The 13,417-nt window shown below is 42.9% G+C and overlaps 1 protein-coding gene across 3 annotated transcripts in view; it reads left to right on the top strand.

Annotated features, from left to right (window-relative positions):
* Positions 1 to 3,374: 3,374 nt before the first annotated feature.
* Positions 3,375 to 13,417, top strand: part of SLC44A1 (solute carrier family 44 member 1) — a 196,918-nt gene continuing 186,875 nt past the window's right edge. For 2 of the 3 annotated variants that reach the window (XM_050761843.1, XM_050761842.1), the window contains exon 1: positions 3,381 to 3,665. In XM_050761843.1, coding sequence (XP_050617800.1) covers positions 3,630 to 3,665 — 36 coding nt within the window. In that variant the 5' untranslated portion in view covers positions 3,381 to 3,629. Of the gene's footprint in view, positions 3,666 to 13,417 lie in introns of all 3 variants that reach the window. The other variant, XM_050761841.1, reaches the window with a different exon arrangement.

Genomic DNA, 13,417 nt, shown 5'->3' with positions numbered 1-13,417 from the left:
GGAGCATCAACTTACAAGTGTGAGCTGAAACAAAGTTGCAGAGCTAAGGACTTAAGAACTGCCAGTCTTGCTGAATACAATGTTGTCTTTTTCTGTGGCAGGTCTTGAGTTTGGGAAAGCTCTCTTAAGGTAAAGTGGATTTCTAACTTCTGGTTTAACTGGGAGGCTGAGATACATTTCTAACTTCTCAAACAGAGACCTGCTCTTGCCTCTCTGGCAATGAATGAACAGTTCCAGCCTTTGGTTACAATCAGTTTTTGCTTTTGGAGCATCTCCCAGGGGTGATATATGAATGCTCAGGAGGAAGAGGTTGTGAGGCAAATCTGGAAGCTGGGGCTCTGCTGAAGCAAATATGCTCTTGTGGGATGTGGCTGTGAGCACAGTATGTGCTAAAATGTAAATAACACAGCCAAAGCACCAAATGCCACGGTTTTTAGATTAAGAGGACTTCTCAGCAGTTATAGACATATACATGTAGAGATGCATTTGTATTTCTGTTACCCCAAAACCTGAAATCATGTGAACAACGAGTCAGGCTTTATTAAGATCATTGGAAAGACCATTAATTCAACGTTTTCCCTCAGTGAGTGACCAGCACCAAGTCCTCTATCTGAAGCTGGCACCCTTGGAATTCACACAGCCAATTACGCAATACCAGACCATTGGGAAGCATTTCTGGCTGGCTCAGCTGGTGATCCGATTTTACCCCTGCAGCACCAAGATTGATAGACCTTATAATTTTATCCTGGTTAGCGCAGATGGTTTTTACATAAGTTTTTAAAAACCTCCTTTCTCCCAAAAGAAAAAGAAAAACAACCTAAGCCCTTCCGAAGGGGCTTGCCCTGCTCACTTCTCACGATGGTAGATAAGTACCCTCGTCACTGGCTTAAGAAAAAAAGAAATCTCTTTTGTGATTTCTGAGTTTGCTGTGGTTTAATTTCATTGAATGCTGTGTGTACTGATTTATAAGCGTGAAAAGGAATAGTAATTTGCCTCTCTAAATCACTCATTTCACGAGGCTTTTTTTGGGCATGAGGGGGATGGGAAAGAGACTCACTCTTAGAAGGTACAGCATATCCAATGCACAAGCTGTTAGTTTCCCTCATGCTAATGACAAGGTATAATTTTGAAACATCACATTCATATGCATATATGGTGCATACATACATAAGTGGTGTATTTACAAAGCACCTTAGAGAATCTTAGAACTCTTAGTTCTATTAACCCTTAAAGGAAAAACCAGAGTTCAGATCAGTCAAGCACAATGGACTGTGCTTGCTTTCAATTATATTCACCCATTAGCTATGTCTAGGAAAGAGATCTCTAAAAAAGTAAAATACATTTTATGAAGCACTGCCACAGTCTGTTACGCATTTATCTCCTTCTACAGTTCCAATTACAGAATAAGCAGTAGCTACTACACGGAACAACAGCACTAGCCAAAAAGATTTTTCTAATCTGAGAAATGCTCCCATATTGACTCTGCTAAGAGAAACAACTCCCCTTTCCTTGACTATAAAGAAGGAAGACAGATGGCTTCTTGTTTAGGACTGTAATTTTACTTTCAGTCTCCTCTCTGAGTTAAAAACAACATGTACTTTTCTGGCTTTGAGGGAAAATCTCAAGGGAATGTTTTTTATTCCTGGCCACACTGAATAATTCAACAAACATTTGAGAGAGCTGAGGGAGATACAAAGGAGAAAATACTTTTCCTTGTTCTCAGGGAGTTTACAATCTAACTCTGGAGTTTACAACCAGAATTGGGACTAGAACCATTAGAGTTTTATGTCTTCGCTTGTATTTGTCGGTCTAATGGTTATCAGAAACACATGTAGGATTCTCTAGCTCCGGGGTATGGCGGACCCTCTGATTGAATTGAAAGGAAACTAGAAAGAATGCAGAAGAATTCAAGATCTTAAGCAGTTGAATACTTGCTGACCTAGCAGCACTTCCTTATGTTATTTAATCTTGACCACAAGCCTTTGCGGTCATCCTTGCTACCAGCATATCACAGAAGAGGACAATGAGATTTGGAGAGGTAACTCGTCCACAGTCACGAACTCAGGAAATGGCATAGGAAAACACCAATTAGGAATTTTTCTCTGGCCCTTTCTGTAGCTGTCCCCTTACAGGCTCCCATTCCAATTTTCCTTGGCTTAGATTCCCTTTCAATGCATGTAAAGTCAATTTAATTCTGTGTTCTTTTCTTCCCTCTACACTTGAAGTAATCTTTAAAACGTGATGTCTCATATTTGGTGAATCAGTGCTTTTGGAAGTCTCACTCCCTTGCGTCTTTGCAAATAAAGTTTTTCTTTTTTCTTTTTTTTCGTGTGTCTGTCTTTTGAGACATTCTGTGACAAGATGAAATGACATATAAAGGCTATAACAGTGCCTGGTAAATGTGTTTTTTAACATTAGTCATTACCTTTAGTTTTATTTCTTTCACTTTTTAACTGTTTTCACCTCACACTGTATTTCCTAACGACTCTTTTGGAACTGTAAATTTCTTGAAGGTAGTGACCACGTCTACTACTTGTTGCTGCTTCCTTTAGTCTTACTGATTTAGCAACAGTAACTTGGTAAGTCTCTTTTGTTCGTCTCTTTATTGCCAGTACCAGTTACTGGAACTTAGTGTGTCATCGGTATTTTTAATATAAATTAATGTCCCCTTTTTGTTTTTTGTAGACTATCCTGTATAGGAAAGTTTAGCTTAGATCCAGTATGGCTTTGACTTGCAAGCCTGGGTAACTTTTTGCCTTTTCCTCATTTCTGGCTATTTATTAGCATTTCAACCTAGGGGACATTTCATTAGGTTCTTGGTCCCTTTCAAGGCTCAGTTTCCACATCAGCAAAATGGGGACAGTAGCAACAGATACTTCTTTCTTCCAGCCTTCTTATCACCTACTCTTTCTCCAGGAAAGATTTCTTATCTACGCTTTCCTCTGAAGAAGAGCCGACAGAGCGGTAAGAAGCCATCAGGATCCTGAGTTGTGCGCCCAGTAGGGAGAGGGAGCAGTCTCGCTTGCGTCCCGGGTCCGGAAGCAATCAGGCCCCTTTTCGGCAGCGAGTTGGCCCGGTCTTCGTCTGCCTCAGCCCGCTTTGCCCTCTAGCCTCGAGGCAGAGAGCTGCCTCGGTGCCACCGCTAAATAAGCCCGGCGCCGCGCAGTATCTGACACGCGCGGAAGGGCCCGGCCTCGTTCTGGCTGCCGCCGCCCTGCCGCCCGCACGGTGCTGCAATGGGGGCGGGGAGTCTGATGGGAGACGCGCGCGGCGCTGAGGAGGCGGCGGCCCGGGAGAGGGAGCGGGAGAGGGACTGGGCGCGGGAGGCGGGAGGCGGGGAACGGAGGGAGGTGCCGCCGCCGCCGCCGCCCGCCCCTTTCCGCTGGGGAGCAGCTGCTGCAGCAGGAGCAGAGCAGGAGCCGCGCAGCCGCCGCCGCCGGGGGATGTGGCCGGTGTCTGCCCCTAGCCGCGCCGCCTCTTGAGTACCAGCCGCCGCTGCAGCCACCGCCGCCGCCTAGCCGTGCGGGGCCAGGCCGCGCCCTCCCCGGGCGCCCGCCGGCTCGCATGCCGAGGGGCTCTGGGGCGTAGCTGCGCGCCCGGCGCCGCCTCCGGGCTCCTTCGGCCCCGCCATGGGCTGCTGCAGCTCCGCCTCCTCCGCCGCGCAGGTGAGGGGCTCCCGCCTCCCGGCCGCCCGCCCGGATGCCTCCCGTGCGCCGCGTCGCTCGGCGGGCGCCCGCCGTCCGATACCTCTCGCTGTCCCCAGCCTCCCTTGAGCGCACCGTGCAGTCCAAAGACCCCCACGCCGCCTTTCCCTCTCCCGGATGCCGCCGATGCCCGCGCGCTGGCTCCTCGGTCCCTCCGATGCCCGCGCGCTGCTCCGCGGCTGCCGACTCGCAGGCGCCTCTGCGCGTCCCCTGGTGCGCCCTCAGCTCTTCCCGGCCCCTTCCCCACTCGGCCCCCTCCTGCCAGTCACACCTGAGCGGCCCGTCCCGCCAGCCGGCAGGTAGAGGCTGCACTGGCGCCTCCTCTGCCCCAGGTGGCATCCCCTTCCCTGTTCTTCCGGGCCTGGCTCCTCTCTTCCACCTCCGTGGAGTCTCCCCGCCATCCGTCGCCTGTTTTCTGTGCTCCTCGCAGGTGTACCCCCAGCAAGGGCTCTTCACCTCTTCCACCGAATTCCGGTTTCTGCTTCATTAGATATTCTGTCCCTTTTCTCTTGCCTGCTGCCCCGCGGCTGGGTTCAGATGTTTCAGCAGGTCCCGGAGCCCTTCCACGGCCCGCTCGGCAGACCTCGCTTGCTCGCTTGCACCCCATCCCCCCTTGGTGCCGTGACCCGGGCCCCGCGGCCTCCCAGCACTCGGAGGCCCCTGCGGGAGCGCGGATTCTGGGCTGGGAAGGAGATTGGGCACCTGGTGGGTGACGGGAGCGTTACGGAAACTCCCTCTTTGTTGCCAGTGTTACAGGAGGAAGAGGTTCCGAATTTAGTTTTTCTGTGGGCACTGGCTGAATGTTGTCGCTGAGGGCTGAGATGCAGAGATTTCTCCCAGCTTCTACCCTGCCCCCATCCAAATTTCGCCAACCTCCTTCTCTCGGATCCGAGCCCTTAACCTGGGTGGATATGTTTAGACAACTGTATGAGGATCAAATGTAATAGAACTTGACTACTGGCCACTAATAACTGGGAGGACCTGTTTGTAAATTACCTAATTTAGTGGATTAGTGAGTGTATTTACAAATACTATAAAAAGCAATCAGGAATACTGCATCAAACTGTCTTGTGGTGGTGTATGAAAAATAGGCTCTGACAACGCCTGGGATGTAATCTCACAGTTTCATTAGCGTAGAATTTAACTGTGGTCTGTGATTTGTTTGTTTTAGGGGGCAGGAAAGGGTTCTTGTTTTTAGAAATAAAGGATGGTTGTTGGTGAAGAAAAATGCTAGTTTGGGAGAAAAAAAAATTCCTCCAGAGATCTAGCATCTGTGATAATGCCAGAAGTGTTTTTACTGCTGCTAAATGACTATATATAACTCAGTTTTAAATAACCTGCATACTTGTTCTGAAAATCTGAGATCTGTTAGAGAGAAAATGACTAGAATTGCAAATGAATGGGGACATTTATGTTTTATTAGGTATCCATCCTATCATCCTATTCCTCCAGTCCTTTGTTTTTTTTGAGTGTTTGCTTACCCGTTTGGTTTTCTTTTTTTTTTCTACTAGCATTATAGTCAGGCTTATTGGTGTAGTTAAACATTCCTATTCAGTTATAATAGCAAAGAAAAAACTATATGTAGAGGTGTTAGGAAGGAGAGGCTTGGTATATCAGAGTTTTCATATTAACATATAAAGGCGTAGAATTGCACATAACTTTCAGCTGGTTAGGATTTTGTGGGGTCTAGTTGGGTGCTCTTTAATATTTAAATATAATTTTCACCAAAAAGGTGTTTTTCAGATTGCCTTTCTTTTCAGAATTGAGTCAATTTACATTCTCTTTTGGTGGTGAAATGCCTTTAAGACAGAAAAGTATTGATAGTTTATGGTTGACTTGTTCAGTGCATGAACAATTAAATTTGGGAGGGATGGGTGCTGCACCAGAACTCTGCTTTAAAACAGGTAGTGGGTCTTGCATTTGTCTAGCTCAGCGTCATACTTTTCAGAATGCTATCATATACATTTTCTTTTCTTTTACCTCCTCTCACTGTAGAACATGCCATGTTCTACAGATAAGATGCATGTCATACACCCAAGGGGTGCATTTTTTTCCTGTGGATTCCTGTAACCAATCAACAGCTGTCACATTTTTAAGTTCAGCTTTAAGGACTTGTAGTGTTCAGTGGAGCATTGAGGAGCAGGTTTTGTGCCAAAGAGCTGATCTTTTTTTTTTTTTTTTTTTTTTCTTCTTATTTGAGATTTTTGGCATCCTTCTTCATTTGTGAAATGTTACTAATCTGCTGGTATTTTAACTCCTTTCAGGAGCATCACCAGTTTTAGAATACTGTTGTTCCTATATGTGTTTTGAAACAAAATAGGGTTGCAACTCCACATTTTCTCCTGCCTCTCTTAGGGGTCTCAAATGTATTTTCTTCTTCTTCCTTTTTTTTTAGATGGGGTTTTGCTCTTGTTGCCCAGGTTGCTGGAGTGCAATGGTGCGATCTTGGCTCACTGCAACCTCTGCCTCCCAGGTTCAAGCGATTTTCCTGCCTCAGTCTCCCAAGTAGCTGGGATTATAGGCATGTACCACCTCACCTGGCTAATTTTATATTTTTAGTAGAGACAGGATTTTGCCATGTTGGTCAGACTGGTCTCGAACTCCTGACCTCGGGTGATCTACCCGCCTCGGCCTCCCAAAGTGCTAGTATTACGGGCATGAGCCATCGCACCCTACCAGGGGTCTCAAATGTATTTTCACTCAGAATATGTTTGTTTCATCGCTTCTACTGGACTGTAAGCTTCTGGAGCACAAGAACTGTTTTTGTTTTCCTTATTTGTGTATCCACTGCAGTGCCTCACTGTAGCTTGTACTTAATAGTTGTTCAGCAGTAGTCCCTGGAGGGAATATATAGACATATATTTGAACCTCTGACTGGCAAGTGGCATCGAATGTGACTCTAGCCCTGACCCATTGAATTCTATAGGCTGGTTGATTAATTCTGCCAAGCCGTCCTCTTCTAAACTCAAACCTGGACTGTTTAAGTTAAAACTTACCTGCCTTTTCTACATCTCTGTTCTTTCAGTGGTACCATCAGCTTGCAAAATTGTTCAAGGTTTTCCTTTGCTCCTGATGACCTGCTTAATGTGTATGTTTTAGATGGAGCAGTGACTATAACATCTTAAAAGAGCTTGTCTGCAAACTCTAATGATAACCTACACAACACATGAAAACAATGTGCTTTGAGGTAATCTGCAGTTCAGTTTAGCTTTTCTTAGCAGTATCTTCAGCAACTTTAAAGCTCTGGCAGGTTTTTATCAATGTAAATAAAGTGCATTTTCTTTTTGTAGCAGGGATTCACTTTTGAAGTACAATTTATCTTCCCTTACAGTCTCTTACTATATTGTAGATTCTCATAAAAGAGTTTGTGGTCTTCCAAAGTTTGATCTCTTGTAGTCTGTCCTGGTATTAGTTTCATTTTCTTGGCAGTATCTGGGTATCATAATTTCCCATCAAAATAATTATACCGTTTTAGGATTTAGATCAAAGAAAAGTGTCACATTCTATACTAGTATTTCATTGCTAGAGGAGCAGATTATTGGCAAAATAATTTGTGCTGTATCAGCTATGTACATCTAGGATCTTAAAAGTGAGTGAGGGCTCTTAAAGAACTTTTAAAATTATTTTTAAAAAATTAATGACCATTACAAGGTGTTTACTAATATTGGTAATTGCTCAATACCGACCAACACATGATAGTCTTTGCCTAAAAGTCTTTTGAGGGGAACTTAAAAGTAAGATAGTCTTGAGTTTCTTTTTACAGTACTAATCCTCCCTAAGGCTCTTAAAATTTACTCCCATCTCCCTATAATTCGTTTGTTCTGGTATAACCTGACATAATTTCTATCCTTGTAATGTTAAACTTCAAAGTTCACTTGTAAATCTCCAGATTTATTAAAATGCTCTTTCCCATTGACAAACCAGTTTGAATGAATCTTTTGAAATATTACTTAGCAAATTGCCATAAGTCTTTGTCCTTAATGGCTACATCATATTTCTCACAGCAGTGCTTTGGAGGCCAGGAGATTTTGCAAGTTCTGTGAAGTTCTGTGTCCTTCAGTTCTAACCTTAGACATTGTGAGAGGGATGGAAGAGAATCTTTCAGGTTGAACAAACTGCCCCTTGTCTGTCTAGCTTTAGGAGACTTTTGTCCACTGTCTCATTCTGTGGTCTTCAAATTGAAGGCTGTATATTTAACTGTCTTTTTGTAGCTCTCATATTCTGTTTTGGGAGTAATAAAAAACAATCAGAAGTGGTTTACAAATGCTGGTTAACATTTGCATATACTAACTGTGCTTTAACAGAATTTTAATAATACCATCATCTATATCAGCTTTGTGGAGTTTGAAGTCAGATGGTAAAAATTAAATTTGAAGAGTGTAGTGGGAATTACCAACAGAGACTAAAGTTGCTCAATTAAATTATGACCTGCAAAGTAAACTTGATCTAACGGGAACAGAAGTCATGGCATGAAGCCTTTTTTTCTTTCCTCTTCTGAATAGTGTGCTGTTAGCGTAGAGGATCTACTCCTCAAAATATGTAAATCAAAGTTAATGTCAAAATTGGAAAATAATGTAGAAATGGTAATTTTTTTTTTTTTTTTTTTTGAGCCAATGTTTGGCTCTTGTTGCCCAGGCTGGAGTGTGGTGGCATAATCTCGGCTCACTGCAATTTCTGCCTCCCGGGTTCAAGTGATTCTACCGTCTCAGCCTCCCAAGTAGCTGGGATTACAGGCGCCTGCCACCACGCCCAGCTGATTTTGTTTCTGTTTTTTTTTTTAATTTTTAGTAGAGATAAGTTTTCACCATGTTGGCCAGGCTGATCTCAAACTCCTAACCTCAGATGATCCACCCGCCTCAGCCTCCCAAAGTCCTGGGATTACAGGCATGAGCCGCCACGCCCGGCCAATTCCCAAATCTTAAATTGCAGTTTACTAATTTTTTTTTTTTTTTTGAAACAGGGTCTTGCTCTGTCACCCCGACTAGAGTGCAATGACATGATCATAGCTCACTGCAGCTTTGATCTCCTGGGCTCAAGTGATCCTCCCACCTCAGCCTCCTGAGTAGCTGAGACTATAGGTGCGAGATCATGCCTGGCTATTTTTTTTAATGTTTTAAATTTTTTGTAGAGACAGGATCCCACTATGTTGCCTAGGCTGGTCTCAAACTACCGGGCTCAAATGATCCTCCTGCCTTGGCCTCCCAAAGTGCCAGGATTATAGGCGTGAGCCACTGCACCCAGCCTACTTTTTTATCTTTAGAAAAGGCTTACTTAATAAAATTTTGAAGTAAAGAATTTCCAAGTTAAATTTCACGCCGCCATTTGGAACTTCCTATAGTTGCTATCTGGAGAGCAGCATGGTACAGCAAAGCTAGTCTACCTAGAATGCTTCCAGGCTTAACAAGTACTATACTATCAAATACTATTTGATGTGTTAACAGTACAGTCATTTAAAAATGTTATTGGCCTGGGAAAATTATTCATAAATATATATTCTACTACCAGTAATTGGTTAATAGTTGTTTTTCTGTGCTCCCCTTTCCCCTGCTCAAACTGCAAAGAAAGAATGAAATATTTCAATTTGGTCATTTTGCCTCAGATTTTTGGGACTATAGGGGATATACGAGATAAACCTACTATCACTTTTCTGTTGATCTAAACTAGAATGTAGGAATATGAAGTAGACTGAGGTCAGAGAGATACATTATGAGGTAACTGGGATTAGAAACCTTAGTCTCTTAATCTCTTGTCCTTTCTGTAGTACAGTACTATTAATTCTTAATGTCTTAGGTTTTATTTTCCTTTCATCCTTGGCTGTACATTGGAATCACTTGGAGAAGTTTACAAATACTATGGAAGTGATGCCTGGGTCCTATTCCCAGAGATTCTTATGTATTGGTCCAAGACTGCTGGCTAGGCATCACAATTTTTTCTTCTTTTTTATAACTGCTTCTTGCAGAGCAGGGCTGACCCATAGTAGTGCACCCAGAGTAGCCAGCATCAAAACTTTTAAAAGTTCCCCTGGTAGACCTCATGTGTCACCAAGTTTGAGAGGCACTGTTCCTTACCCTTTGTCTAGGTAATTTTATCCCTCGTATGGCTTCAGTTACAGTCTGTATGTTAACAGTTCCCAAACTAAATTACTGTCCTTGTCGCTGATCCTTATATCCAACTGATTAATTAGCATCTACACTGGAATATTGTACAGGCAACTCAAACTCAGCATGTTTAAATCTGTCCTCAAAATTGTACCCCTCGGCCGGGCGCGGTGGCTCAAGCCTGTAATCCCAGCACTTTGGGAGGCCGAGGCGGGTGGATCACGAGGTCAGGAGATCCAGACTATCCTGGCTAACACGGTGAAACCCCGTCTCTACTAAAAATACAAAAAACTAGCCGGGCGTGGTAGCGGGCGCCTGTAGTCTCAGCTACTTGGGAGGCTGAGGCGGGAGAATGGCGTGAACCCGGGAGGCGGAGCTTGCAGTGAGCCGAGATCACGCCACTGCACTCCAGCCTGGGAGACACAGCGAGACTCCGTCTCAAAAAAAAAAAAAAAAAAAAAAAAAAAAAAAAAAAAAAAAATTGTACCCCTCACCCCTGGCTTTTTCAGTACTTTATCTCTGGTTCACTGAATGATGCCAATGTCCTGGTTGTGGAAACTGGAGACTTGAGTCCTGTAGGGAAACTGCCTCTCACTCTTTTATATCTAGTCACCACATCTTGCCTCTTTGACCTTCTCAACGTCACTGCCAGCACTCTAGTTCAAACCTCTGTCATCTCCAGCCCAGATCTCTCCGTAACTATTCATGCTCCCTTCTAATTTTTCTTCGTATTGCAGTCTTGGTGATCTTTGAAAAATCCCAAGCTGATTGTCTTCCTCTCCTATTTAAAACACTTTAATGGTTTCCCATTGCTCTTAGGACAAAGACCAGAACCCCTGACCCTGGACAATAAGACCCTGTGTGTGGCTGTTCTCCATCTCTCTATAGGGTCACCTTGTGCTGTGCTTTTCTTTGCTCATTGCACTGCAGCCTCACAGATTCTTCAGTTGGTTGTATTCCTTCCTCTTAGAGGGCTTTTCCATATGTGGTTCACTTGTCTAGAAGGCTCTTTGCTTTGCTCCCTGGCTTTTGGCTGGTTGCTTTAAGTTTCAGCCTGAAAGTCACTTCCTTGGAAAAGCCTTTTCTGATCCCTTCAAACTAGGCCGTGTCTCCTCATTAAACTCTCATAGTCTTATGTGTTTTTCCTGTGAGCACTTAAAGCAGTAAACACATAATTTTACAGTTAATATTAATGTCTATACTAGGAGGTGACAGACTGCAGCCCATGGGCCAAATCTGACCTGCTACCTGTTTTTGTGTGACTTGCAAGCTAAGAATGGTGTTTACATTTTTAAGTGGTTGAAACAAATCAAAAGCATATGATTTCATGATAAATTAGTTTCATAAATTATGACATTTTAATTTCTTCGTAAGGGTTTATTGGGACACAGTCATACTAATTCATTTACTTGTCTGTAGCTGCTTTCATATGACAATGGCAGAGTTGAGTAGTTGTGACAGAGGCCTTATGGCCTGCAAGCATAAATATTTACTCTGTGGCCCTTTACAGAAAATGTTTGCTGACCCTTGCTCTAGGCTGAGTTGATGAAGAGAGGGCCCATGTTTGCTTTGTTTATTGCCATCTTGGTGCTTAGCTGGTACCAATACATGGTAGGCACTCATGAAATACTTGAATGAATTAACAAATATTTTCTTTCCCTCCATGGATAGAGGTGATTGAACTTTTACCTTAGAATGCTGGGGTTTTAAAATTCATTATAAAATTGTAAAAAAGATTCTTCTTTAGAAGATTCTTAACAGAATTTTCAGCAGCTCTCTTAAGCAGCTTGTCTGTTGAAGGTATACATGTCATTTATGAAGCAAGTATACTTATAAAGGTGTAAGTTACTGGGTCAAGGTGGATGGGAAAGGGCTAGTGCACTCAAGTAATGGACCAGTCAGGTTTACAGTGCTGATGTTTTTATAGCAGGCACAAATGGGTGAGACTTTATGGCAAGCATTGTAAAGAAAACCTGTTAGAGCTGGTGAAAAATTTAAGTCGTTAAAGAGTTCGATATTGTTATCTCTGCTGTGGGAATTCACTCTGTGAAGACAGTTAAAGTTTTTGACACAGTAATATTTCCTCCTTTTTGGTACTTTTTGTTTTCTCATTTATTTGGAATATAGTATAGCATAATGTTCCAATTTTGAATTTATGCATTGTATAAAATTTAGTATTTTTTTGGCAATTTAAAAAACAGATTTACATTTTTCAGTATGTTTTATTATACTCAATAGAGGGATGCCAGCTTTTTCCTCCGGGGGGACTCCTTTGTTATTGCATAATATGATAATGTTGTATAATAGGATTCATTTAACAAACATTTGGTTGATAAACCACTGAAATTTATTTTTTTGTGAATATATTATTATTCCTTTTAGTTGCTCTCTACAGTATCCCACAACCAGATATTTAGACTTTTATTTAGTAGGGAAACCCTTAAAAGCAACTTTTATTCCAATTTTTAAGGTTGCCAGAAATGCTGAAAATTATTAAATGTAAGTGTTTGACTTCTGGATATGTTTATAATACGTAAAGTAAAAAAAACCAGCAAGAAGATGGAAAAATTGAAAACAGATGACTACTTCAAGATATTTAAGTAGCAGGAAGGTATTAAAGTTTGTTTGTTTGTTTGTTTGTTTTGTAGATTTGTGATAATATAATGATGATTATGTTCTCAGAAAATTCTTCATTATGAACTACTTACGATGTTACAGCTATAAGAAATAAAAAAGGCCAGGTTTGGTGGCTCACACATACAATCCCAACACTTTGGGAGACTGAAGCAAGAGGATTACTTGAAGCCAGGAGTTCTAGACCAGCCTGGGCAATATAGTGAGACCCATCTCTACAAAAAGTAGAAAAAAACAAATTAGCCGGGTATGGTGTTGTATGCCTTTGGTCTCAGCTACTCGGGAGGCTGATGTGGGAGGAAGATCTCTTGAGTCTGGGAGGTTGAGGCTGCAGAGAGCGATGATCGTGCCTGTACTCCGGCCTGGGTGGCAGAGCGAGACCCTGTCTTTTTTTTGAGATGGAGTCTCACTATGTTGCCTGGGCTGGAGTGCAGTGGCGCAATCTTGACTCGCTACAACCTCTGCTTCCTGGGTTTGAGCAATTCTCCTGCCTCAGCCTCCAAGTAGCTGGAACTACAGGTGCCCACCACCATGCCTGGCTAACTTTATGTATTTTTAGTAGAGACAAGGTTTCTATGTTGGCCAGGCTGGTCTTGAACTCCTGACCTTGTGAATCTGCCCGCCTCGGCCTCCCAAAGTGTTGGGATTACAGGCGTGAGCCACTGTGCCCGGCTGAGACCCTCTCTTAAACAAGCAAGCCAATAATAATAATTTTAAAAAACCCTTAAATCCAAATAGCTAAAACATTAAGGAAAATTGATTATCTCCTGTAAGTCAAGGGGTAAGGTAGCTTCCAGGTTGGGTAGTTCAGTGGCTTGATGATGTCAGCAAGGCCATAAGTTCTCTCCTTGTTTCTTTTTTGTCATTTTACGGAAGGTAGCTTTTTCTTAATTAGCTCCCCTCAAGATCCCAAGATGGCTATGGCTCTTCTTACCATCTTTTGCTGAGCTGACAATCTCCAGTGGTTTTCCTTTCATGGGA

The sequence above is a fragment of the Macaca thibetana genome, chromosome 15 (assembly GCF_024542745.1).
Source record: "Macaca thibetana thibetana isolate TM-01 chromosome 15, ASM2454274v1, whole genome shotgun sequence".
NCBI lineage: Eukaryota > Metazoa > Chordata > Mammalia > Primates > Cercopithecidae > Macaca > Macaca thibetana.
The sequence above is the reverse complement of the archived record's forward strand: the minus strand, read 5'-3'. Positions and strand labels throughout refer to the sequence as shown.